At 38.6% G+C, this 26,652-nt stretch overlaps 1 protein-coding gene and 1 non-coding gene across 6 annotated transcripts in view; both read left to right on the forward strand.

Moving 5' to 3' along the window:
• The window catches only part of CSNK1G1 (casein kinase 1 gamma 1), a 137,823-nt gene that overhangs the window by 58,492 nt on the left and 52,679 nt on the right, over nt 1-26,652 (forward strand). For all 5 annotated transcript variants that reach the window (XM_087820921.1, XM_016208592.2, XM_087820943.1 and 2 more), the window contains 2 exons: nt 1,774-1,814; nt 8,430-8,499. In XM_087820921.1, the coding sequence (XP_087677047.1) occupies nt 1,774-1,814; nt 8,430-8,499 (111 nt within the window). The remainder of the gene's footprint in view (nt 1-1,773; nt 1,815-8,429; nt 8,500-26,652) is intronic.
• On the forward strand, nt 15,508-15,614 carry LOC148094112 (U6 spliceosomal RNA). Its single transcript, XR_015713689.1, has one exon. It is a non-coding gene; the product is annotated as a U6 spliceosomal RNA (small nuclear RNA).

Raw genomic sequence — 26,652 nt, forward strand, 5'->3', positions numbered from 1 at the left:
GTCTCACTCAGCCATAATCCCCGCTGCTTTTTGGTGGTGGTTGTTTGGTGAGAGAGAGAGACATCAATTTGTTGTTCCACTTAGTTGTGCATTCATTAGTTGTTTCCTGTATGTGCCCTGACGGGATAATGAACCCAGAACTTTGGCATATGGGGACAACGCTCTAACCAACTGGAGCTACCTGGCCAGAGCCAATCCCTGTTGCTTTTTATAGCCAGAAGTTATAGAGACTTCTCTTACTGGCACTGGAGCCCTGGGCTTGGGTACCTAGTGTGGGGCTGGGACCCCTTCCTCCTCAGAGATGGACCTCCACAGCCGAGATATTTCTCCTGATTTTTATCCGCCACACGTTTGTATGGTACCAACCCATTCTGCGTCTCCACCCCTTCTACCAGTCTGGATGTGGCTTCTTTTTTATATCCTTAGTTGTATGGCTTCCATTTAGCTAGATTTTAGGCAGTTCCAAATGATGGTTATTGTGTAGTTTAGTTGTAATTTTGATGTCCATACCAGTAACTTTTAATCATTTAAGGTTTGGAGTGTCTGAGATGTGCACAGCATGAGCTTAAGCACCATAGGACATTGATGGAACTCTTAGATAAAAATCTCTGTTTCTCAAGATATTTGTAGTCTAGCTAACTAAGATAGGACAAATATATAAGAAGCAATGTAAAGTCCAGTGCAGTGGCTAAACTGTATGTTGTATATACTAAACAATCAGGAGGAATTAAAGCCTTCAGGAATCAATGGGGGTGCCAGGCTGGGTGTGGCTCAGCAGTTGAGCATGAGCCTAGGATCCAGGAGATTGTGGTTCGATTCCTGGTCAGGGCACATGCCCAGTTGCTGGCTTGATCCCCAGTCGGGGGCATGCAGGAGGCAGCTGATCAATGACGACTCTCATCATTGATGTTTCTATCTCTCTCTCTCTCTCCCTCTCCCTTCCTCTCTCTGAAATCAATAAAGATATATTAAAAAAAAAAAGAATCAATGGAGTTGGGGATGTGAAGGTAGTTAAGTACCTAGCATGTAATGTTGGCTCACTAAGTGGTAGTTGTTGCTCTTATCCTCATCCTCACTCCCAAGTTCTTACTCCAGATGTTTAGGAGAATTGATTTTATTATACAAGTAGAGAAGTTGGGGGGAAAATTGTTACTTTAGGAAGAGCTTTGAGATGTTTAAGTGTTGTCCAGGTGGAGAACTGTTTCCTGCTTATAGTGGAAGACATAGAGCTAGTGTTTCTGGTGAAGAATGAAAACAGCTTTGACAATCACCTCCTTATATACAGTAGATAAGTTTTCCAAAATCTGAGTAGGACAGTAATTCGTTTTATTTCACACTGTTCTTTATACCAACTAAAGTTGACACTAAATACCATGACAAAAAATATAAGATTCCCACTTGTCAGTGAGTTAGAAAAATAAGGGTTTGTACTTATTGTCCCAAAAGTAAAAATCTCTGTGTCTTTGAAATTCTGGCTTTTTTTTCTTGGTTAGACTCATAGCTTAAGAGCTGGGAAATATTAAAAAACAAAATGTGTATATGTGAGAGAGAAAAAGAGATTCAAAAAATTTCTCGTGTCTAACTTAAAATTTCAAATTCTCAAGCTGTTTTTGTTCTTGTCTTGGTGGGTCTAATCATTTCTATAAATCATGTTTCATATATGCAAACAGCTTTGGGAATGTGACCTTTCTCATGACCCTGTAAGCTGAGATTTTGCTTTGTATTTCCTGGAATAAATGTTACTAAAACATATACATTTTGCTTTTTCCCTAGGTAAAAATCTCTACACCAATGAATATGTAGCTATCAAACTGGTGAGTAAAATCTGTATTTGTGTTAAGTATATTTTGGTGCTTTCATCCCTCACGTATCTTTTTACTGGAAATAGTTGTGAGCACTTACAAAAATACTAACGTTTTTTCTCTTGCATATGATCCCACAGAGTCATTTTCCTTCATCTAGAGTTTTACAGTCATGAATCACTGTACACTATATGGCATTAGATGATATTATAGTTTAGCCATAATGAATAAAAAATAGTTAATAAAAAAATAGCTGGAAGGAAGAAAAAAGATCACGGGAAAACTTGTAGTTTTTGTGAACCTTTCACAGTGCTATTTTAAAAGATAAAATCGTTTGCCCTGGCCAGTGAGGCTCAGATGGCTGAGCATCGTCTGGTGCACCAGAGGTCTCCAGATCAATTCTGGGTCAGGGCATATATCCAGGTTGTGGGTTTGATCCCTAGTTGGAGTGTGTGCAGGAGGCAACTGATCGATGTTCCTCTCCCTCTTGCTATATCTCTCTCTCCCCCACTCTCCCTTTCCCTTCCTTTTGCTCTAAAATCAATAAAAACATGTTTTTAAAAAGATACAATCATTTGAAAATTTTATTTTTTTGACTGATTCATTTTTAAAATGTAAGGTATTTATTAATATACTTAGTACAGAAACAAATTTGATCATCTAATCATTGTCTTAAAAAATCTACCAAACATGAAAAACACATCATGTGGTCACATTTGAAGCAAAGAGTTTAATTGGTTTTGTCACTCCTGATCTTATGAATAACTAGTCATTGAAAATAGCATCCTATTAAAAAAGAATAGTTATATGATTTTAAGGATTAACAATTTTAGAACAAACAATTCTTTACCTTATGTTTAAGGTTGATACAAAACCATTTCTAGTTATATGAAATGTTTCATATGACTGTTTTCTATGAAACTTGTATAAATGTTCATCCCCCTACGAAATCCTAGTAAGTTTCCCAGGATTTTCAGGTAGTTTTGGGCTTTATTAGTTGGAAGACAGAGGAGTTAGTGGTTGAAGAACACATCTTGTGATGGTTGAATGCTTTTCTTTTCTAAGGAACTGCACTTATTACATCCACACGTGCTCTGTGGTTGTTCCCTTCTTCTCATTCAGTTTGTCAGTTTGTGGAGGAGTTAAGAGTTCTCTTGTGAAAAACTGACAGTTATTAGATTGGTTTCTCTACAAAGAGGTGGACAGAGAGCAGGGCTTAAGAGCAGGTAGCTGCTAGGGAACCAAGTGTTTTGTTTGTTTATTTGGAACTCTTGTTGAATAAATGAGGTAGAAGAGAGGTGGTGAATATAACACTGCATACCAAATATTTTCTCAGATCGACTATCAAAGGTTTAACCATTTAGAAAATTTATACAAATTTTGTTATTTTGTAAAAGTGTCCTCTAGTTCATCTGCTCTTTTACTTTTTCCGTTTTACTACTTTGGTAAATTGTAATAATTTTGATTCTATGGGATTAGTAACAGGAGGAAGCAGCCCCTAGAATACTTTAAAATATTGCCTCAAGACTGTATGTATATTTGTTATTATCCCTTTATTTATCAAGACTTCTTTTGAGGCTTTCTTTTAGGGGCAGTTCTTTCTATCTACATTTCTCCTTCCAGGTTCATGCTAGTCAACCTATTTAGATAAACTTGCATAACGTATTGTTGACATGACTGACAATTGCATTACACTTTTAAATTTTAGTAAATTTTTATGCTTTTTTATGGCCAAGAGTTAAAGCTGAAAATAGACTTTATGTCATCTAGTATGGTGTGTCTTAGTACCTCATTTCTCTTTCAGATAAATCTTAAATAAGGCTTTTTAGAGGATAACAACCTTGTCTATGGGCCTCCTTTCTTGCTCTTGGTCTGTATTCTTCATGGGAGATATAAAGCCGGTAATTGAGCTCTTTTCATTGTGACAGCAAAATTGGCCTTAAGCATTACAGTCGTACAAGGTAGCCGTCTGCTGTCGGTTTAGGATTTCAGGTAGGCATGTGTGTTCCAGAATAACCGTGATTCTGGCAAATAGCCTGCCCTCTATGGAAATGTAATCAGCATCTGGCACAGAAATACAAGGAAGCCCTGCTGGTACTGTTTCAGTTCTACTTTGTTTGGATCTTCATTGTGGGGCTCTTGTTTCTTGGATATCTAGGAATCTTTTTAAAAAATCATATACAATGTAAACAAAATAGTGTAATGAGTCCCTTCTTCACCCCCATTGAGATTCCTAAGGTTCCTTTTAACAGAGGTTTTTAAACAATTATTAAAAAAAAAAAGTCTCTCCTCACTGCTAATCTTGCTGCCTTCCACAAGCTATAGACTGATTGTTTCCAATGTCCTTTATTCATAGTGCTTCCAGAAGAGCCCCTTGAAGCTCCAATTGGCTGAGCAGGCTACAACTATGTGCTGAAGGGGTTGGCTGAAGGATGTAAGTCCTTCCGTTTGCAATAAAAGCCCCTCATTTTTTAACATACGTGATGCGTATGCGCAGTTTCAGCCATATAACTCTAAAGTTTTTCTTTTCTTATCTGCTAACTTAGTTACCCAAGATCAGATTGAATATTTCTTATAAAGATTTCCAGTATAAAGTTTTGAGAGTATTGTGTTTGAAGAACGATCTGTTGCCTGCCCCTTGTGGTTTGTCCGAATCCAAAGACTATTTCTTCAGAAAGAGCACTCCTCTTTTTAGTGTTTAGATCAACCTCTGTCTGGTTCCATGTTAATTTATCATTACTGTTTCTATTTGGTCCTTGTGAATTATTAGTAATTTTGCTCATGGACAAATTCTATAATTGCCTGCTTTGATGGTGATATAGTGGGAGATCTTAACCAAATGGAGACTCTAGAGTGATCCCTCTCTGAAGAGCTAAATGAATTAAGAAAGTTACTCTACAGTATAATTAATATTATGTAATTTTCTTTTGACTACAAGAATCTTGAGAAACTTGAAGTCCAATTATAATGATTGCTGATTTTATGATCAAAGAAGGGTATGAGTTCTTTAGAGTTTCTTAGAGACATGATACAGCAGGTCCTTGAGTAACATTTTGTTCAACATCATTTCATTATAACGTTGATGAGTTGCCCTAGGAACTTAACTCTTATTTATATCAGCCTGTGATAAAATTGGTTTCGTTATACGTTGTTTTGCTGCAGTTCCAAGAACCTGTCGACAACATTAAGTGAGGACGTACTGTATTCCAGTCTGCATGAATTGATTTAGATAAAACTTTCCAAGAAGCAAAGGGATAGACTTCAAGGACACTTCTTAATTCTGTGTCTTATAGATTCTGTATCTTAAGAATGCAGAAAACTTCAAGTGGGTTCAGAAAGAGCCTTCAAAGGTGATCAAGAGCTAAAATACAGGATCAATGAGAGAAGTTAAAGGAATTGAAATTATTTTGCCTGAATAAAGGAAGTCTAAGAAGTGATTGAATAGTTTTGTTATTTGGAAATTGCTATTATAGTGTTCACAGGTTACTGCAGAGCTATTTTACCTGTTATTGAGGACATTATAGAAGTAAACTTACATTTCAATAGTGGAGATTTCAATTACATATAAAGACCTTCCCTACCATGAAACTTGTTAAACACCAGCATGAATTATCAAGGGAAGCAGTGGAATCTCCTTCCTTTGATTCTATCTTTAAAATTAGATAAGTAACCATTTAATGGGGAAAGGACAGTTTTTTCAACAAATGGTGTTGGGAAAACTGGATATCCATATGCAGTGAAGTTGGACCCTTACCTTGCACCATATACAAAAATTAACTCAAAATCAAAGACCTAAACAGAAGAGTTAAAACTATAAACCTCCTAGAAGAAAACTTAGGGGGAAACTTCATGACATTGGATTTGGCAGTGATTTCTTGGATGTGACACTAAAAGCACAAGCAAGAAAAGATAGATAAGTTGGACTTTATCAAAATTAAAATTTTTTATGTATCAAAGGAATCTGAACAGAGTGAAAAGGCAGCCCAGGAAATGGGAGAAAATATTTGAAAATCATGTATCTGATAAGGAATTGATATGTAGAATTTAATTTTTAAGTGTACAATTCAGTAGTATTAAGTATATTCACATTGTTGAGCATCCATCTCTGGAACATTTTTATCTTCCTCAACTGAAATCCTGTACCCATTAAACACTAACTCCCCATTTCCGTCTGTCCCCAGCCCCTGGCAACCACTATTCAACTTTCTGTCTCTATGAATTTGACTACTCTATAAGTGGAACAATGCAGTATTTGTCCTTTTGTGACCGGCTTATTTCATTTAGCATAATGTCCTCAAGGTTCATTCATGTAGTAGCATGTGTCAGAATGTCCTTGTTATGGCTGAATAATATTCAATCTTACGTATGAAACAAAACATACCCACATTTTGTTTATCCATTCAGTTGATACCCAAGTTGCTTCCACCTTTTTACTATTGGGGATAATGCCACTATGAACATGGGTGTACAAAAATCAGTTTGAGTCCTGATTTTTGTGTGTAAATATACAGAAGTGGGATTGCTTTATCATATGGTAATACCATGGGTTTTGTTTTGTTTTTGAGAAATTGCCATACTGTTTTCCACAGTAGATGCACCATTTTACAACAATTCACAAGGATTCCAGTTTCTCTATATTTTCGCCACTACTCGTTATTTTCTGTGGTTTTGATAATAACTATCCCAATGAGTATGCAGATGTATCTTGTAGGGTAAAGTTTGATTTTCTTGTTACCTCATTGCCTGCTACACTGTCAATTCAGAATAATTAACCAGCCAATTCTTGAAGTTTGGTATAGAACAAAGAGTGGTAGTTCAGCTACTTTATCTCTGGGGTCTTTAGAAAACTATTTTTGAAAAATTGAACATTGATTAAAGTTACATATTTTAATTGCATTTATGATCTAATTATCTTAAATGTAAAACTAAATATATATAAAAATTTTCCTACAGCATTATTCATAACATTAAAAACTGTAAGCAATCCAAGTGTCCAAAAATTATTGTGTGTGTACATACCTACATACAGAGGAGTACTATAGCCATTAAAAAGAATACACAGCCCTGGCCAGGTGGCTCAGTTGGTTGGAGTGTCATCCTGTGCAACAAAGAGTTTCAGCTTCGATTCCTGGTCAGGGCACATACCTAGGCTGTGGGTTCGATCCCCATTCAGGGTGTGTATGGGAGGCAACCTACTGATTCTCTCTCTCTTTCTCTCTCTCTCTCTCTCTCTCTCTCTTCCCCTCTCCCTCTCCCTCTCCCTCTCCCTCTCCCTCTCCCTCTCCCTCTCTCTCCCCCTCTCTCCTTCCCTCCCTCTCTCCCTTCCTCTCTCTTTCAAATCAATAAAAACATATCCTTGGGTGAGGATTAAAAAATAATAATAATATACAGCTCTACTTACTGCCATGGCAAGATGTCATTCTCACTTTGTTGAATTTAATGACATTACAGAACAGGAAATAGAGCATGATTTCATTTATTTAAAATATGTTTTTTACTCTATTTGTATATATATACACATATATATGTATATATAAATATGTATTTTTGGAAGGACATTCATCAAAATGTTAATAGTGCTTCTCTGTAAAATGATAGGAACTCAGATTATTGTTAGTTTCTTCCTAATTTTTGTGTTTTTGAAATTTTCTTCCTGAGCATATATCATTTTTCTAAAAGTAATAAAACTTTATTACCCCAAATTCGTAATAAAACAAGCAGGAAATACATGCTGGTAGTTAATTAAAAGGTTTGGCATCCGTTTTCCTAGGATAATGCATTTCAGGAGAACACTTTAGGATGAAGAGGAGCTATCCTTGAATGATGGCTCATACAGAGTATTTTTATTTAAATATCTATGGAAAGGATTGTATGTAATTCAGTTTCGTCTTCCCCCAACTGTGATTTCAGAGAGAAATTGTGGTAAGAAAATGCTATCAGCCCTGACTGGTGTTGCTCAGTGGTTAGAGCATCAACCCACGCACTGCAGGGTTGAGGGTTCAATTTTTGGTCAAGGGCACATACCTAGGTTGCAGGTTCGATCCCAGTCCCAGGTCCATGTATCTCTCTCATATCGATGCTCCTCTCTCTCTCTCTCTCTCTTTCTTTGTCTCTCTCTCCACCCCACTTCCTCTCTCTCTGAAAAGTAATGGAAAAAATAGCCTCAAGTGGGGAGTAACAAAAAAAAAAAGAAGAAAAGAAAATGCTATCATATATGGATATCATCTCTAAAATATTAAGTGATCTTATGGACGAAAAAGGTGAAGGGATTAAGAAATACAAATTTGTAATTACAGAATAGACACCAGGATTATAGCACAGCATAGGAAATATAGTACAGTCAGTAATATTGTAATAACTGTGTATGGTGTCAGATGGGTACGAAATTTATCGGGATGATCACTTAATAAGTTACATAATGTCTAATCACTGGGTTGTATACCAGAAACTAATATAATATTGTATGTGAACTGTAATTGAAAAATAAAAAATTACTTAAAGTCAAAAAAGGGGGAAAAACAGTAAATAAATATTAAGTGGTCTTAGCTCTGGTTTATGCTGAAAACCCAGGAATAGAAAAGTTCTATTTGTCTGAATCTGATTATTATATTTCTTTTTGGGTTTTAGGAACCAATAAAATCACGTGCTCCACAGCTTCATTTAGAGTACAGGTTTTATAAACAGCTTGGCAGTGCAGGTAAGTCAAGCCTATTTTCTCCATTTACTAACATATAGCTTACTGGAAGCCCTAAAATATGCACATTTTCTTGACTACTTTACTCTTTCACCAGACCCTAGATAATCTCTGCATGCTAGATAGGTAAATAAACATAGTCAGCTAAAAAGCTACTTGCTCTTTGGCTCCTGGAGGAGCAGTTGAGTTGATTGGTGATCTGTGATGCTGTTACTGTACCTATAAACCAACCTTTGAATGCTTTCACCCACCTGAAATACACATGGTATGGGGTTTGGCTTTTTGGTAGTTTATTCATTCTCTTTCCATCTCTCTCTCTCCCTCCCTCCCTCCCTCCCTCCCTCCCTCCCTCTCTCTCTCCCTCCCTCCCTCCCTCCCTCTCTCTCTCTCTCTCTCTCTCTCTCTCTCTCTCTTAATGCTTACCCAAGAAGTGAGGATATTTTCCCCATTGATTTCTAGAGCAATAGGGGTTGGGGGGAAAGAGAGAAAAACATCAATATGAGAGAGACACATCGATCGGTTGCCTTGGGCACTCTCCCTGACCAGGGGCGGGATCAAACCTGCAACCCAGGTATGTGCTCATGACTAGGAATCGAACTCTCAACCCTCTGGTGTGCAGCCTTGCTCTCTAACCACTGAGCAATGCTGGCCAGGACTCTACCTCTTTATGTATACCAAAAGAAAGGAGCAGTAGTTGCTAATTTGCAAGCTATATTTCACCATATTGAGACTATATATCCATTTAAAGGCATGCTACAAGATATACATTCTGAAATACCATAACACTGTCATTTTATTCATTGTTCTCATTAATTTGGAAGACCTATCTAAATAATTGTAATAACCTATGACCTTTGAGGATTTAAAAAAATTAAATTTATAATTTTTTTGGTATTGCCTAAAAGCTCTAATTTTTGAAATATCTTACTGGCTTCCAGAAAAGTATCTTGACTTAGCAAATGCTACCAACATTAAGGAGGTTGTACCTATAGGATACAACCTCACAGCAGATGAAATCCTTCAGTGCTAGGATTTGACATTATTTGACGTTAGTAGGCATTCCTCTGCTTTATGGTTTCAGTTTTATGTGAATGACTGAAACATGGTTTTTATTTCAAGTATTACTGTTGAAGGCACTATTGAAGGAATTTGAGTTTTACTTCCTTAGAATATATAGAATTATCTATAAGAGCCATTTGGAGTTGTTAAAGTTGTCTTATACTCTGACCATGGCAATAATCAGACATAGTCATAACCTAAGCAGGTGAGGATGGGCATTTGTCTTTCATCGAACCTAACATGCATTCTTGCTCACAGTAGACTCAGTATATTACTGTTTGTTCATTGATGGTATCCTTAAATATGTAGTGTATCTGCCATAGGATTTAAAATTATTGGCAACTGAGTGCATAGGACATATGTATATCTTGAGGCTTGTCTTCCCTGAACTAAACTTTTAAGTTGGCTATTGTGTTGTTCCTAGTTTCATAAATTTCATGGTGATAATGATCACAACTCACTTAGGATAAACATGTTTATACATGTCTCACAAATTTAAGGCACAGGTAAAAACATGCTAGATCTAGCCTAACTTAGAAGTTTGAGTGGACCTAAGGAAAGTGATGAGCCAGTTTGCAGAATTTCCTCTCTAAACCCTTCCAAATAGACCCAACCAGATCAGGCCAATGTTCTTTTTTCAATATGGAGCCAAAAAATCTCATGAACCTGTTAATGTAGGGATTGTACCTGCGCTGCTGGGTTTACACTATCCCCAGATACAGGAAAACATTGCAGATTCTTGAAATTTTGGCATTCTGCACGCACTAAAAACATTAAATAGGTAGATTATTGGAGGAAAGGGAACTTTAAAAATTGCCTTTCACCTAAGGCAACAAGGAAAAACTGGAACCTCTGAGACCACAGTACATTTGTTGCAATCAGTGGGAATGGGTGTGGTGGTTCTTTTGTAGTGATTAAGCCAGCTGTTGGCTCATAGTCTGGTAGGTTGGCCACCATTGGTCTCCCTCCCATTATCTCTTCTGACAATCATCTAAAAGTCACAAAGCCTTTTAGATCTTAAATGAAGGTCAGTGGTGATTTCTGACATCTTTTCTGCTTTTTGAGATGGTCCGATGCTCTTAGAGTAGCTGTGGTGGGTGTTGTCTTGCTGTTCTTGCCTGCAGCTAGCTAACAAGATAGCCACAAGCTTTTCCAAGGAAGAGCTTTAGAGATCTGTTATGTATTTCCACCCAGGGTAAGAACTGCTTCTTAACAGTTGGTCATTCATCTCTGTTTGACTACTCCTAGCCATAGAGTTTATTGCTGTTTAAGGTAATTCAGTGTTGGAAATCCTAAGGCATTGGAAGTTCTTCTAATTGGGAACAAAATTTGCCTTTTTAAAAATTTCCATGGAGCACTTTTGAGCCCTCTGTTACCAGCTCAGAGGCATTTGTAACAGTTGTTTTATACTGCCCCCTCTACCACTCACCTCCAAGTCTTGTGTTAAGCCACGTGCCTTCAGTTCATTCAGTCATTCTGCATAATGTGATTTACAGATATTTCACTATCATTGCTCCACTAGCAAACATGAATGTGTGTGTGTGCCCATTCCTTGACCTGAACACAATATTTTTTTAAATTTAGAGTAGTATTTTAACAGCCATTTCACATAGTTGACTTTTATGATTTTATGGAGTTTTACTCAGCTGAAACCTTTACATGTTTTTTATATAAGCTGCCATCAACTAAGGCTTTCTGTATTTTGTGGTTATATAATTGATTTTGAGTACCTAAACCTCTTAGATGTCATGTTATGACTAATACTGGGATATTTTTCAATCCTAATTCTGTTAGTGATGATTATGTGTTGGCTGGTTTTTAATTGTAATTGCAAACCTTTCCCTCCATAAGACTATAAGGTCCTTAAGAACAAGGCTTTACCTCCTCACCCTTGTGTCTCAGCTGTTAAGGCAGTTGGGAATTATTCTGGTGACAGAAAGAAGTTAGAAAGATTTGATAAGCATACTTTTTTAGACTTTTGCCAAGTTATTAATAAAAATATTCTCTGGGAATGGACAAAAGGAAGTTTATTTTGAAAGCAGATCACTAGAGACCTGGCTGATGTGGCTCAGTGGTTAGAGCGTCAGCCCCTGTACTGAAGAGTCTCGGGTTCGATTCCCTGTTGAGGACACATACCTGAGTTGCAGGTTGGATCCCCTGCCCCTAATGGGGCATGTGCCAGAGGCAACCAATCATTGTATCTCTCTCACATTGATGTTTTTCTCTCTTTCCCTCCCTCCCTTTCTCCCACTCTCTCTAAAAAAAAAAATCAATGCAAAAAATATCCTCAGGTGAGGATTAACAAAAATAAAAGAAGGAAAGGAAAGGGAAGGGGAAGAGAAGGAAACAGAAAGTAGATCAGTTGACAAGAAAGTAGACAAGATTTCACCTTGTCTCGCTATAAATGTGAACACAAACACTAGAGCTTCTTCCTAACTTACAAGCACAAGTATTTCTCTCCCTATTTGATTTTAGAGAGAAAGACGGGGGAGGGGGGGACGACACACACACACATCAATTTGTTGTTGCACTTATTTATGCATGCATCATTTGCTTCTTGTATGTGCCCTTGGCTTATCAGGAGGATACTCTAACCAACTTAGCTACCTAGCCAGGACCTCTCTCTGTTTTTCTAGAGTGAATTCTCAGCTGCATATGTGATTCATTTCACCAGTAGTTAATGTTTGAGCAGCCAGAGTATATCAGCCATTCTCTTCAGAAACAAGGCGATGCTGTGTCATTGTAAATAAACAGCACACAGGAACCAAAATAATGTGATCATTGTTTTTATTTACTAGTGCTTTGTCTGTCATTATTCAGCACAGGCCAGTGATTTGCAAAATATTGGGTTTCATAACAAGGAATACTTAAAAAAACAACTCATTGTGACTGTTTTGTTCAAGGACTTAATCAGTGCTTATAAAATAAATGGGTGGAATTTGGGGGGAGAAATGAGTGATTATGAATTTAACGAATACTGCTGTTGCAAAATATTGTGACCAGAGCTTGAAACTTTAAATTCCTAAAATAGGGACTTTTGTGTTAACTTGGGAACATGACCATTTCTTCTTTAAGTACCCAGGTCTTAACCATTATCTTGGGGTTTTGACCCCCATATTGCCCTGACCATATGATACGGAAATTTATGAGTTTTCTGTTCATGTAGAGATAGAACAAAAATGGTAGCACTGGATGATTATGAACACGGTTTAAGTTGGAACTCTCTTTTTTGATTGTCCCTTCTTTTCCTTGTTTGATCTCCGACTTCTCCCTTCCATTCCATGCTGTTGCCTAGTGGGCAGTCACACTTCAAGCTTTGTTTGCCGATTGTAGCTTTGCCATCAAGAATTTCAAGACCTGATTATTTACTATGAGGGTTGCTATCTGAAGATAATTAGAGAAGAAAGTAAAGGGGACCTTTTAGTCCTTGAAACTAAGAATGAGGATCTTGATCTTCCTAATAGCTATCATTTTATTTTATTTTTTCATTTATTATAGAAACCAAATTATAAAATATTAAAGGATATTTTGAAACGAAATAATGATCCATGCTCTTACCACCCTAACAAGCTACATTTCATGTGAATATTTCTTTCCTTTTCATATGCAGATGTAATTCATCATTAATCTCAGTTCACATGCAACAGCTTGTTTTCTTTCAATTAACATTATAACATTTGTCATGATGCCACAGTTTCCATGTTTCTAATCAATGTGTAACATCCCATTAGCTTCAAAGATCATAAGTTAGGCACCCACTTTCTGTTGTCGAATATTTATATTGTTTTTATTTGAGGTAATAATTTTCCCCTCTTGATTTCTGATACCTGAGTATTATGACTCAAAACTTTTCTTTCATGTGTTCTCCCATTTATTCCCATTTATATGCTATGGTGGTGATATTTCAAATGTTCAGAAAGCTATTAAATGATAGATTCGGTTTATTCCAAATGATTCTAGAGCAAAAATTATTGAAAGAAATTACAGAAGATAAATTTTGGCTTTGTATAACAATTAGAACAGTGTGAAAGTAATCTAAATGTCATCAATATGGACCTGGATAAATAAATGATATATTTATACCATGGAATTAGCTATTAAAAGAAGGTAGAGTCCTATGTACTAATATGGAAAGATGCCGCAACAAACTTTTAAGTGAAAAGGTTTGCAAAACAGTATAGCATAATTGTATTTGTGTAGCACCAGAAATACATACGTAATACAGATATGTCCACAAGAACATAAAAAATGTCTGAGTAGTAGATATACATAAAATATAATAATGATTACCTTTGAAGAGCATGATTAGGAATGGAAAGCAGTGTCACTCTTAAGTTTTGACTTTAATTCTTTAGTATTGTGCATTTTTTTGCCCTGACCATGATAGTCACCATGGGTAAGTCCCAAACTTATTTTCCTTTATGGGAATGTTTTTAGGGAATCTTTTTATGCTCTCAGAGTCCTTTTACTTAGGAGAGTGTATACATAGTCAATTCAAAATTTTCCCAGCCTACAACTCTTATATTCCATATACTTCCCACTTTTGCTTGTAACTGAACACATAGAAACAAGACCTGATGGATGACAGGTTTGGGGCAGAGATAGACAAAACCAGTGGCCTAAACATAACAGGAAGCCTAAACATAGGAGAGGGACAGTATGAGCATGAAGGTTTATAGCTAGATATGGGCTGGCCATATGATAAGGGCCTAGTATAATATATGTTTGGTAATTAAATAAAAGATGAATAAACCAGAACCAAGCATGCAGCAGAAATGGCAGGAGGAGGGAGGGAGGGAGGGAGGGAGGGAGGGAGGGAGGGAGGGAGGGAGGGAATGAGTCAGAAAGGGCAGAAACAAATGAAAGAGAATGGGGACAGGCAAAATGGCAAGAAAATAGGACTCTAGATATAGAAATGAGAATGCAAGTAGATAAAATACGATGGAGGCCTCCGACTTAGTTAGAAGGAGCTATAAAGTTACCTTCCATTATTGTTCTCAAAGTACACTGTTTCTTGGGAACAGTGGTTTTGAATGGTAGCTTTGACAATTTTAGGAAATAACCTACTCTAGTACTTTGACTAAAAATTCCCACCATTTCACTTGGCATTTGGAAAGACGTAACTGTAATATAAACAGACACTGCAATGATCGCTTTGCTTCTGGACCCTTCTTAATTATATTGAGAAGTCCTAAAAGTAGTGGAGGAACTCATCTTGCTCTGGTTAAACATTTAACTCCATTCCTACCTAGCGACCTGCCTGGGAAAAACTCTCAAGGGCTGAGGAATAAATAGCGTATCATAGCTGATCTCAGTCTGAGCTGCTCTGCCGTGGCTTTGCAGCAGCTATTCTAATCTGCTAATGACCATTCTGCTTTGGCTCTCTTTTAAAGGGTATGCTAGTCCTCAAATAAAAGAAGACAGTAAGATACTTACTGAAATTTCACAGTGTAACAAAATCTCATTGGGCAGATGCCTGGGGCCTTTAACCTATTATCCCTTACCTAATTGTAATATAGTGATGGAAGATAGCCGTAGAAAATTTAATTGAAGCAAAGGCCCAGAACCTCCCCATAGTGTGAAAGAATAAGATTTTCTGTTCCACGTGGTGCCCCCAAATTTTATGCCCTAGAAGACTGCCTTTGTTACTTCCAAGACCTTTTATTGCCTTTGGTGATCTAGGTTTTGAAATATTTCTTTCCAAAACAAATTAATCATTTATGTTGAATACATGTGCCATGTATACAACTGAGAAGCTCAGAGCTACCCTATGCAAGCCATTTTCACCCACTGAAACCTTTATGCTGTGAATAGTGTCCATAGGGCTGATCAGGCTTTGCAATTTTGGAGTTTCTGGGAGGGAATGGTTTTATATGTCATCAAAAAAAATAGGAGGTCCTGATTGGTACCAGAAGAAGAGCTTTGAATATAGGCAGCATTAAAGAGAACATGGTGCTCACTTCAGTAGCACATATACTAAAATTGGAACAACACAGAAAAGATTAGCATGGCCCCTGTATAAGGATGACACGCAAATTTCTGAAGTGTTCCATATTTTAAAAAAAATTTAAAAGCACAGTTCTGCTTCAACGGAGGGATAAAGCATAAATATGAAGAAAATCGTAAGTGTGAGGTTGGCACAACCCTTCGATACTGTTGTGAACTTCCTGAGGAGTGCATTGTAAACAAGCTGGGCAAACATAGGAAGCAGTATACAGGAAATTAAAAATAAGAACATCTGAAGAGATACTGGAAAGTGGGAATTTTACTTAAGAGAGAAGTGATATGACTTTGGGTGGTGGGCACACAGAGCAGTATACAAATCTTATAACATAGAAACCCACACCTGAAACCTATATGTTCATATTAACCATTGTCACCCCACTAATTTTTTTTTTAAATAAGTGAGTCATATAACAAGAATAGTTGGGAACAAGGAACATGCCTCAACTTAGGTGTCCGATAGTTACAAGTGCTTAAAGAATTTAGAAAAAACTTTTTGGTCTCCAGTTGGGCAGAAAGTTTTTATAATGAGAAGAAAGGGTGAAATGGTGATCGTGGTAAAAGAAAGTGAAATCTGGATCCTTTCTTGGCATGTATAAGTTTTCAGAAATCTCTCTGCCAGGGGTATTATAGAGGCAGGAGACATATGCCACTAAGTTCCAGAGAAACTGATCTTTATTAGTATAAAAGAGCAGCCTTGAAATTACATTTTGATGACAGTGGAGATATAGACACTTGCCCCCTCTAATTATAGGCAGTGTGAATAAGTGGAGATAGCCAAGAATTGGAGTGAAGAGAAAAGTTTAGCCTAATTTTTCCAGCAGTTTCTCTGTGTTAACCATATGTCCGTGCTATGCCTCAGTTTCCTTATTCATACAACAGGAAAACCTTCTGTTTCTTATCAAGTTTGCAGACCTACTGGGGTTGAATGAGGTAATGTCTATAAAGGCCTTGAATTCTTAAGGGAAAAGTGCTATATAAACACAGGCTGTATTGTTTTACATTGAAACCGAAGATCTAACTTTCCTGTAGAAATGGAAATCTCCTATTTATATTTCTCATAGCTTTAAAACATATCAGAGTGAAGAGATAACAGTTCAATTTTTGAAGAATTTCTGATGGATTCTAAAGCAATGATCACTTGGTACTTCCCAGTCCTTTCTCTGACTCAGTAGAGCAGAATTCTGGCTACTATGAACCCATCACATCTCTGATCTTGAGGGAGGCGTTTGTTTCTTTCAGAGGAGCTGAATGTGGTCAGGCTGAAATATAATTTTTCTCATTTGAGCCTCCTTGGTGAGAAGGAACAGTTTTACTTCCACAGCTCCACAGCCTTTCATGCCAATTTGGAGAAGACACTTGGCCACAGCTGTCTTGAACTCCAGAAAAAAAAAGATAAATTTGCCCAACTTATTTTTGTTCTGTAAAATCCAGTTGAAACCATTGCACAAGGACCAAGCCAACTGGTTCATTTTGTTTAGTCCTTACCATAACTGGATTCATTTGTGAATCCTCAAAGGAAGTTGTGTTACTAGTGCAGAACTACTGAAACATCACAAGTAAGGTTTACTGTTCTGTGGGAATGTTAGTGAATATCAGTGCCCTCAAAGAGGAAGGATACATAAGCCCTGGCCAGTGTGGCTCAGTTGATTGGACATTGTTCCATGTACTAAAGGGTTGCTGGTTCAATTCCAGGTCTTTTATGCCAACAATTTTTGATTAACTGTTAAGGAAGCAGAATAGAGATATGAATGAATAATTTAAGATATTAGAATGAAGTCCCCCAAATTATTTCTGTAAGGATTTGGTATACAGTTAGAGACATGTATATTTAGTAGTACTTATGAACTCAGAGCATCCAAAAATTCCATGGTGGAAGTTCTGGAATTTAAGCCCTTTGGGGGTTGGAATTATATGTGGTTCTTTTTTTTATTTTTTAATTTATCTTTATTGTTAAAAGTATTACAGGTGTCCCATTTTTTTCTTCCCCCCAATTGGCACGTTCGACCTTGCTCCCACCTCCTCCCCAGGCCTTCACCCCATCATTGTCTGTGTCCATGGGTTATGCATATATGCATATAACTTCTTCAGTTAATCTCTTCCCACCCTACACCCCCCTTCCCTCTTCCCTCTGAAATATGATCGTCTGTTACATGTGTCACTGTCTCTGGATCTATTTAGTTCATCAGATTCTTTTGTTCATTAGCTTCTTCTTAAAGAAGACTCTTCAACATTTCCTGTAGTGCTGGTTTGGTGGTGATGAGCTCCTTTAGCTTTTCCTTGTCTGAGAAGCTCTTTATCTGACCTTCAATTCTAAATTATAGCTTTGCTGGGTAGAGTAATCTTGGTTGTAGTTCCATGTTTTTCATCACTTTGAATATTCCTTGCCACTCCCTCCTGGCCTGCAAAGTTTCTGTTGAGAAATCAGCTGACAGTCGTATGGGTGCTCCCTTGTAGGTAACTAATTGCTTTTCTCTTGCTGCTTTTAAGATTCTCTCTTTGTGTTTAACCTTTGGCATTTTAATTATGATGTGTCTTGGTGTGGGCCTCTTTGGGTTCCTCTTGTTTGGGACCCTCTGTGCTTCCTGGACTTGTAAGTCTACTTCTTTCCCCAGGTAGGGGAATTTTTCTGTAATTATTTTTTCAAATAGGTTTTCAATTTCTTGCTCTCTTTCCTTTTCTTCTGGCACCCCAATAATATGAATGTTGGGCCTCTTGAAGTTGTCCCAGAGGCTGCTTATGCTGTCTTTATATTTTTGGATTCTTTTTTTTCTTTTTGCTCTTCTGGTTGGGTGTTTTTTGTTTCCTCATGTTCCAAATTGCTGATTTGATTCTCAGCGTCCTCTACTCTACTGTTGATTCCCTGTAAATTATTCTTCATTTCAGTTCGTGTAGCCTTCATTTCAAATTGGTCCTTTATTATGTCATCAATTTTCTCAGTTATTTTCGTCATACTCTTATTAATATCCTTGCACATCCTTATAACCATTATTCTGAACTCTGTATCTGTTAGCTTGCTTGGATCTATTTCATTTAGTTCCTCTTCTAGAGATTTCTTCTGTTCTTTCCTTTGTGACATGTTTCTTTGCCTCCACATTTTGTCTGCTTCCAGGTATTTGTTTCTATGTATTAGGTAGAGGTGCTCTGTCTCCTGGAATTTGTAGAGTGGCTCTGTGTAGTAGGTGTCCTGTAGGATCCAGGAGCTCAGCCTCCTCAGTCACCTGAGGTGGGCCTTCTAGGTTCTCCCCTGTGTGGGCTGTGTGCACTGTCCTGTTGTAGTTCAGCCTTGGTTGCTGTTGGCGTCACTGAGAGGAACTGATCCCCAGACCAAGCAGCTGTGAGGACCAGCTACAACTACGGCCAGAGAGCTGCTGTGCTGGAGACACCCCTGTGGAGCAGGATTTACTTCAGTGGAGCTTTGGTGTTCACCAAGTGCGCCCCTTGAGTGTGCCACTTGTGGATGCGGTAGGGTTGTAGTCCAGTGTGGCAGAGTCTGACCACCAGGTGTACTGTCTCTGGGGTCTCCTGGGAGGTGCAAAGTAAGCCTGTGCCCGTGCCTTGCCCAGGGCTACTCAGCATGAGCTACACAGCAAACCGTAGTTGGCTGCTGCTTGTGCTGGGGTTGGAGGTGTCCAGGAGAGGCCAAGCTATGAGCCAGTGCAGGCTGTCGCTAGTGCCAGGCCTGGGGCCCCTTATCAAGCCATATGGGGCACACTGCTGCTTGTTTGAGAGATTTTTAGGAAAGTCCTAAGCATGAGGCTCGAGAGGACACTTGTACAGAAAAGCCCCTGGAAATGGCCTGGATGAGCCTGCAGGTGGGGAGGGGCGGGGCCTCCGGGAATCACGGGGCGGGGCCAAAGGTGTGAGTCAGGTGCTGGCTATTCAAATATGGCGCCTGCCTGCGGGCTGTGTGCAGGGAGGACTCGCCAAAGGAGCTATGGCCTCTGCCAGCCCTTCTGCCTGGGAGGAAGCCGCCCTCCAGCTCTCGCCCGGATCTCAGGCAGGTTAGTTTCTCCCCGAGTGTCCCGGGTCCTTTCAGGCTGCTGCCCGGCGCTGGGCTCAGAGGGAGCGTCCGAGTGAGTCCGTGCGCGGGCCCTTTAGGAGGAGCTGCTGGGGCTCCTGCAGCCTCCGAGACTCAGCCTCAATCCCTGCTGGTTTCACAGCCTGGAGTTGTGGGGACGTCTCTTCCAGGCCCTGGAGCCCTGGGCTGGGGGCCTGCTGTGGGGCTGGGACCCCTCCCTCCTCCGGGAAACCCCTAACGCCGATATTTCCTTCCGGGTTTCAACTGCGGCACCGGGTGTGGGCCCACGGCAGCATCTCTGTGATTCAGCCCCGATCCGCCTGCGTCTCCGCCCCTCCTACGGTCTCGATGCTCCTTCAGCTCCCTGGTTGTAGGGCTTCTGTGCAGCCAGATTTCAGGAGGCTCTGAGCGATGGTGGTTCTGTATTTTAGTTGTAATTTTGATGTGGTTGCGGGAGGCGTGGTTACCTACGCTGCCACCTTGTTTCTCTCTCTGTGTGGTTCTTATCCATATAGTGGCTATAGCATTGCAGATCTTCAGACATAAATAGCCCATCAGCAGCTGGAGAATTATGTGGACACAATAAAATCTAGGGGGGGGTTCATAGCTTGTCAACTGTTTGGGTGGCTCCACTCTTAACCATTACAGTTCAGAAAAGATAGCACTCTCGATATCATACTCTGCTCCATAAAAAAGGAGAGTAACTTTAGAGATATAATTTGTAATTATCCATGTGCAGCTTGCCCAAAGGACAAAAATCTTTTTCAATTGGAAAATGTTGTAATTTCCGGAGAAAACTAATATCACTGAAGGTTTGGAAAAAATATATACAAGATTTATTTTCTCCACTCAGCTACTATTACCGTGTGTATTTCCTTAGTCTTTTTTATATCTATATTTTTCATTAAAATTTTTCTGATTGAAAGATAAAATTAGGGGTCTGTTTTTCAAATGGGCAGGTATAACTATCAAACAGTGCCGAGGTTCTTTTAACTTTATTATCCAATATGGATTTGAGAGATGAGATACTAAAGGAGTAAGATGAGTTAAATGTCAAGGTGAATATTATGATTGAAAAATAATCGAAATACTGAAAATATTTTAGGAAGATAACAAAAGAATATTAGAGAATAAGTTGCTGGGGCCTCTCTATGTGATAGTTTGTCATATTGAGGCACTGACACTTTGGGGATTTGGTAGCCTAATTTGAGTCTAGAGGCTTTGTTCAAAATCCTAAGATAGCTCTCAGAACACCATATTTCAGTTCAGTTGGCTGCTGGGATAACCTAATCATTCAAATAACCAGACCACTACCAGCTGTCAAAGGTCACACCTCTGTACTAGTTTTTAGGTATCTTATATGAAATGCTAGGATTTCAAAGGTGACAGTTTTCCAAGGACTGTGACATGTAAGGTTAGGAGGTAAAGTTAGCACACAGGTGAAAATCACACATAATCAGCCTTGAAAAATCCCTTAAATTGCCCACTGAGTATAGAGTACAGTCTAACTGGATTTGTGTATTACCAGGTTCAGCAAATACGTGTGGCATAGTATGATGTATATAGTATATACAGTGAGTGGTACAGAGTTGATATAATAAGGTACATAGCTGCAGAATATTTTATGGTAGTTTTTTATTTTCTTAAACTTTTTTAGCCAAGCATATCTTGTTAAATTTGAGTATGTATATTTGGTTCTTATGCCATTTCACATCACACTCTTCTTTCATTTTACTAATTTTTATGAAAAGCTTAACCTAGTATCAGGTCAGCTGTTCACCTCTTGGATTTCTGCCTGTAAGCTCCTTAAGGGCAGAATCTGTATCTTATTTATCTTTTGTTTTGCATCTAGTATAGTGCATTCAGGAAATGTTGGGTAAAGTGGAGGAAGATGTGCAGTTACCTGTGTTTCTTTGATTACAAATAACAATCTATTGCTATTAGCTTAGACCCAAAAGGAGGATTCACTGGAAGACCTCAGGGTTGTGTCTTGGAACCACGGAAGGAATACACAGGCCTCACTGGAGATTAGAACAAAATACTTGGAAAGCCTCTAGGAACCAAGACAGCTACTCTCTGTCCTTGGCTTCTGTTCAACTCTTCTGGACTCACACTTTGACTCTCTTTCTGCCGAGGGATATAAAGTCTCTTGCCTCAGCTTCTGTTAGCCCTCTTCATTTTTTCCACATTACCAGCCTTCTCAGCTTCTCCTTACATTTGGTAGGAAAAGGCCTCTCATGTAGCCTTTCTCAGTTTAAGCACTGCAGAGACTGACTGGAGCCCTATTTCCAAGTTGCAAGCTCCTAGAAAAGAGACTGGCTGATTCAGCTTAGAACAGTTTTTCAGTCCTGGTCCAGGTACCTGGTCCAAGGGTACAGAACATGTGGGCTCCACCACTCAGCAGAGAGCAGGTTCTCTAAGAATGTGGCTTTAATCAGTGGTTGAGCATCGACCTCGGATCCAGGAGATCGTGGTTTGATTCCCGATCAGGGCACATGCCTGGGTTGCGGGCTCCATCCCCAGTCAGGGGCGTGCAGGAGGCAGCCGATCAATGATGACTCTCTCATCATTGATGTTTCTATCCCTTCCCCTTCCTCTCTCTGAAATCAATAAAAATATATATATTTTTAAAATGTGGCTTTAAGAACTGAGAAAAAACAATTAATAGTGTGGCAAGAAAATGGTGAGCTTACAGATGTTACTTTTCTTTCTCTTTATGTAACATTTGCCAAAAAAAGAAAGTTAAACATTTTTCCTTAAGACATTTCAGCATCTTGAGATTTTCAAAGCAGGGAGTAGAGCCTGAAAACAGCTGTGTGGTGTCCTGGCATAGGGCAGTGAGTAATCCCAGAAAGAAAACTGCCTCTTTAACAACTAATTGTGCCAATGTTTATTATATTTAACTATCAGGAATAATCTTTGGAGAAAGAAAAGAATAATCTTAGCAGAAAAACCTGCTTTGGCCCTGTGTTAAGAAAGGCAGATCTTCTCATCCTTTGAGGGGATCTGGAATCATGATTTAAGGTTTAAAGCCACATCTGCCAAATGTTCACCCTGTGGAAGGACCTGCTCCTTTTAGTGTGAGTGGCCTATTTGAAATAAGTAAACATTAAAGCAACAGCAGAAGCCTCATATTCAAAACAAAAAAGGTAAAGTTCTGTCCTCGGGGTAAAGGATGAGGAGGATGTTTGGAAATATCTGAGCCTAAAAAAAGAAAAAAGAAAAATATCTGAGCTTTCGTGTGTATTCTTTGCAGGAGCAGCACCAGTGTCGCTGTTCCTCTTAGGGAGCAGAACCTAAATATAAAAGTGTGCTTGAGGTGGTGAGTCAGTAGCAAGAACCTGAGATTGGTATATGAATAACATCCCTGCCTTATAGTGTATGGAACAAACTTCAGACAATGGAAGATGTGGCGTGGTCACCATCTTTTCCTTTTAAAGAGTGTGTGTGCATGTGTGTCTGTTTCCAAATCCACCTATGTTGTCCAGAAAACATTTTAAAAGGACATTTAAATGCTTCCTTTGATATTACAATGTAGTCGAATCTGTGACTAATGCTTAATTTTGTGAGGAAAAAATAGAAAGGGTTGTTTCATTTAGTGGGCTTGGAAAGGTGTGATTCACATGCTCAGTAATAATAATTGCTAGTATTTAATGGAGCTAATTTAGTGGTGATAGTACCGTGAATTTCTACCTGTTCTTCCAAGGATGAAACATGACCTTAACCTTTATTAACTAGCTGCACTAGTTAGCCAAAAAAGGAACTGATATTTCTGAAACCCAACACTTCTGGACTAGGATAAATTCTATGATTGTGTGTCCTTTATGTGTATTTTCCATAATTTAGAGCAGTGAGATGATGATTCTCATGTTATGGCTAATAAGGTACTCTATGGCACAGTGTAATATAAGCAAAAAAGTTCACATCTATTGCTGTAAAATATTTGCTTATTTGTTAGAGTCAAACCCATGTGGCCCTTCTCTGCCCCTTAAAACTATCAAATAGCTTTAAGTCACATGATACATATAGAGTAATTACCCTTAATCATAAAATATGTCTCTCAGCCTCCTGGGGAAGGGGATTCTATTTTAAACATTTTGCTAGTGAGCACTTGTTGGGCCAATAATTTCTTGAATTGCAAATAGATTGTCATGAGTTTATTATAGAAATTGTTTGGTCTGCATACACCACAAAGTAACACAAAGTACTAACACCTTTTCAGTGTATTGTTTTGAAAAGTGCAGAACTGTTAGAGATATTTGCTCTGTGTGAAGGCAGAATATGTTACTTGGATTTTGTCTTTAAGAAACTACATGAAAAATAGAAGGTAAGGTTCCAAAAATAGACTCAAATAACTTATATGTAGGTGTACTGGGCTGGAGAGTTGTAATTTGTCCCAGACAACTGGTACTATCTAGTGCTTACACAGGCAAAGGTTTGGGAAAGGTCAATCACCAAAGCCTGTCAGTCGGAGCTTGCTTATAGACACAGACCATCTGGGTTTTGATGCCATTTCTCCCTTTAATTCTAGGTCATACTTTTCTCTCTTTACTCATACCTCTCTTACTGTGTACCTGCATGTTTCTCTTCTTTCCATCTTTAGACATTAAGAATGGCTTTGTGCGCAGCTGGCATGGCTCAGTGGTTGAGAGTCAACTCATGAACCAGGGGATCACAGCTCTATTCCTGGTCAGGGCACCTGCCTGGGTTTCAGGCTCGATCCCCAGTAGGGGGTGTGCAGGAGGTAGCCGCTCATTGACTCTCTCATCATTGATGTTTCTCTCTCTCTCTCTTACTCTCCCTTCCTCTCTCTGAAATCAATAAAAACATCAAAAAAAAAAAAAAGAAAAAAGAATGGCTTTGTTACTACCCTTCCAGAATGCTTATTTAAGGGTGTCAGAGACCAAAGTTTTAGTTCAAACTAAGGGCTAGGGTAAACTCAGTGACCATTATAAGACTGACCACAGCCCTCAGTCACTAACTCAGTTTGTTGAGAGATTAATCAAGAAGAAAGGTAACATTTATTTAACATCCCTAAAGCTGTGAAGTATTATGGAAAGAAAAAGATGAGTCATTAAAGTGAATTATTCCCATGGGTTATGGGAAGGTGGAAGCATATATCCACTGTCTTGTATTAAAAGTTAACAAATTTTTTTCAGTGTCTTTCAGTGTCATTGGCAATAGAGAATATTTTCAAGTTCCAGTAACAAACTACGTAAAGATAGATAACTCCACACACCTACTATTAAAATAGTAATCTATTTGCTAGCTAAGCCTTTCTGTATTTATAGCATGTAACTTATCTGTAGGCATGTTTAAGACAAAGACCAACAAAAAGGTGAATTTTCAACATTTGTGACCAGTTATATTATCATCTTTCAATAATTCCTAAGCAAGTAATTTATATTCCACCCACTTAAAAGAAGAGTTTGTCAGCTCTGTACACCTCTGCACTCTTTTGTGCTTTCAACAGTCTGGTACACTTTTAACTTTTCCCTACATTTCCCTTTTTCTTTAGACTTTATATTGTTTTAATTCATTCCTTACTAGCCTATAGCAGTCTCTTACTAATAATAATTACTTCAGTCATAATGCAAGGAGATGAAGTTTTCACTAACAAAAACATAGTGAGCATCAGCTGTGTTTATACCTCTGTGCTGGTTAATTTGAGGGCCACACAGTTATAAATAAGATGGTCTCTGCCCTTCAGGAGACTAGATCCTCATTGGAAGGAAAACTTAATGTTTACTGATTGTAAGGTATTGTTGTACTCTCAAGTAGCTCACTAATGTGTCTAAGTAACTAATGCAAACTAAAACAGTGGAATGTTCTTTTTTTAAGGTACATATAAAATGATATGGAAGTTTTGAAGGGAAAAAAGGTTTATAATTATTTGGAATACAGAAGGCTTTATTGAGAGCTATTAGACTGAACTTTCAAAAGGGGGTATGATTTACTTGGACATGTTCAAATAGAAGAGTAAGAAAGCCTTCCAAGTACAAAATAAACTAAGGTCCAGAGACAGGTATGTGTCTGTTCATGCCTTCATTAAAGAGGTATTCACTGAGCATCCCAGTTTGGTTAAGCACTGTTTTAAGCTAAGCCTGGGGGATACTGTGGTGTACAAGAATAGACATTACTTCGAACTTACATTCTAAAAGGGAGACAACCTGTGATTGGCTACAGATGAGCAGAATTGGCAGTTCTGGAGAGTTTAGAGGAAGGAGAGAGTTGTGGGCTAGAGTTGTAGGCTAGATTGCCAAGTGTGGAAGCTCTTTTCTGCTGCATTTTTGTACATAAAACAGCCTCACTTAAATGTTCCATAACTCCTTACAGAGCTGAGCTACTATCCACATGTGCCTATTGAGCACCTGAAATGTGGCTGATCCAAATGTTATAATATCAAATACACATTGAATTTCAAAGATTTAGTACCTTCAAGAAGGATGTAAAGTATCTCAATTTTAAAATTAATTACGTTGAGGGGATGATATTTTGGATATGAGTTAAATGAAATATATTATTAAACTTAATTTCACCTGTTTCTTTTTACTTTTAAAATGTGGCTTCCACACCCGGCCAGGCGTGGCTCAGCGGTTGAGTGTCGACCTAGGATCCAGGCGATCAGGGTTCAATTCCCGGTCAGGGCACATGCCCGGGTTGCGGGCTCGATCAGTGACTCTCTCATCATTGATGTTTCTATCTCTCTCTCTCCCTCTCCTTTCCGCTCTCTGAAATCAATAAAGATATATTAAAAAAATAAAATGTGGCTTCCAGCTCTGGGTGGTTTGGCTCAGTGATTAGAGCATCAGCCCTCAGACCAGAGGGTCTCAGGTTTGATTCCCAGTCAAGGGCACGTACCTCAATTGTGGGCTCGATCCCAAGCCCCAGTTGGGGTGCCTTCAGGAGGCAACCAATCAGTGTGTCTCTCTCATGTTGATGTTTTTCTCTCTCCCTTTCCCCTTTCTCCCCCCCTTCCACTCTCTCAGAATCAATGGGAAAAATTTCGTTGGGTGAGGATTAACAACAACAAAAATGTGGCTTCTAGAAAACAAAATTAAATTCATGGTTCT

The sequence above is a fragment of the Miniopterus natalensis genome, chromosome 1 (assembly GCF_054644295.1).
Source record: "Miniopterus natalensis isolate mMinNat1 chromosome 1, mMinNat1.hap1, whole genome shotgun sequence".
Classification (NCBI taxonomy): Eukaryota; Metazoa; Chordata; class Mammalia; order Chiroptera; family Miniopteridae; genus Miniopterus; species Miniopterus natalensis.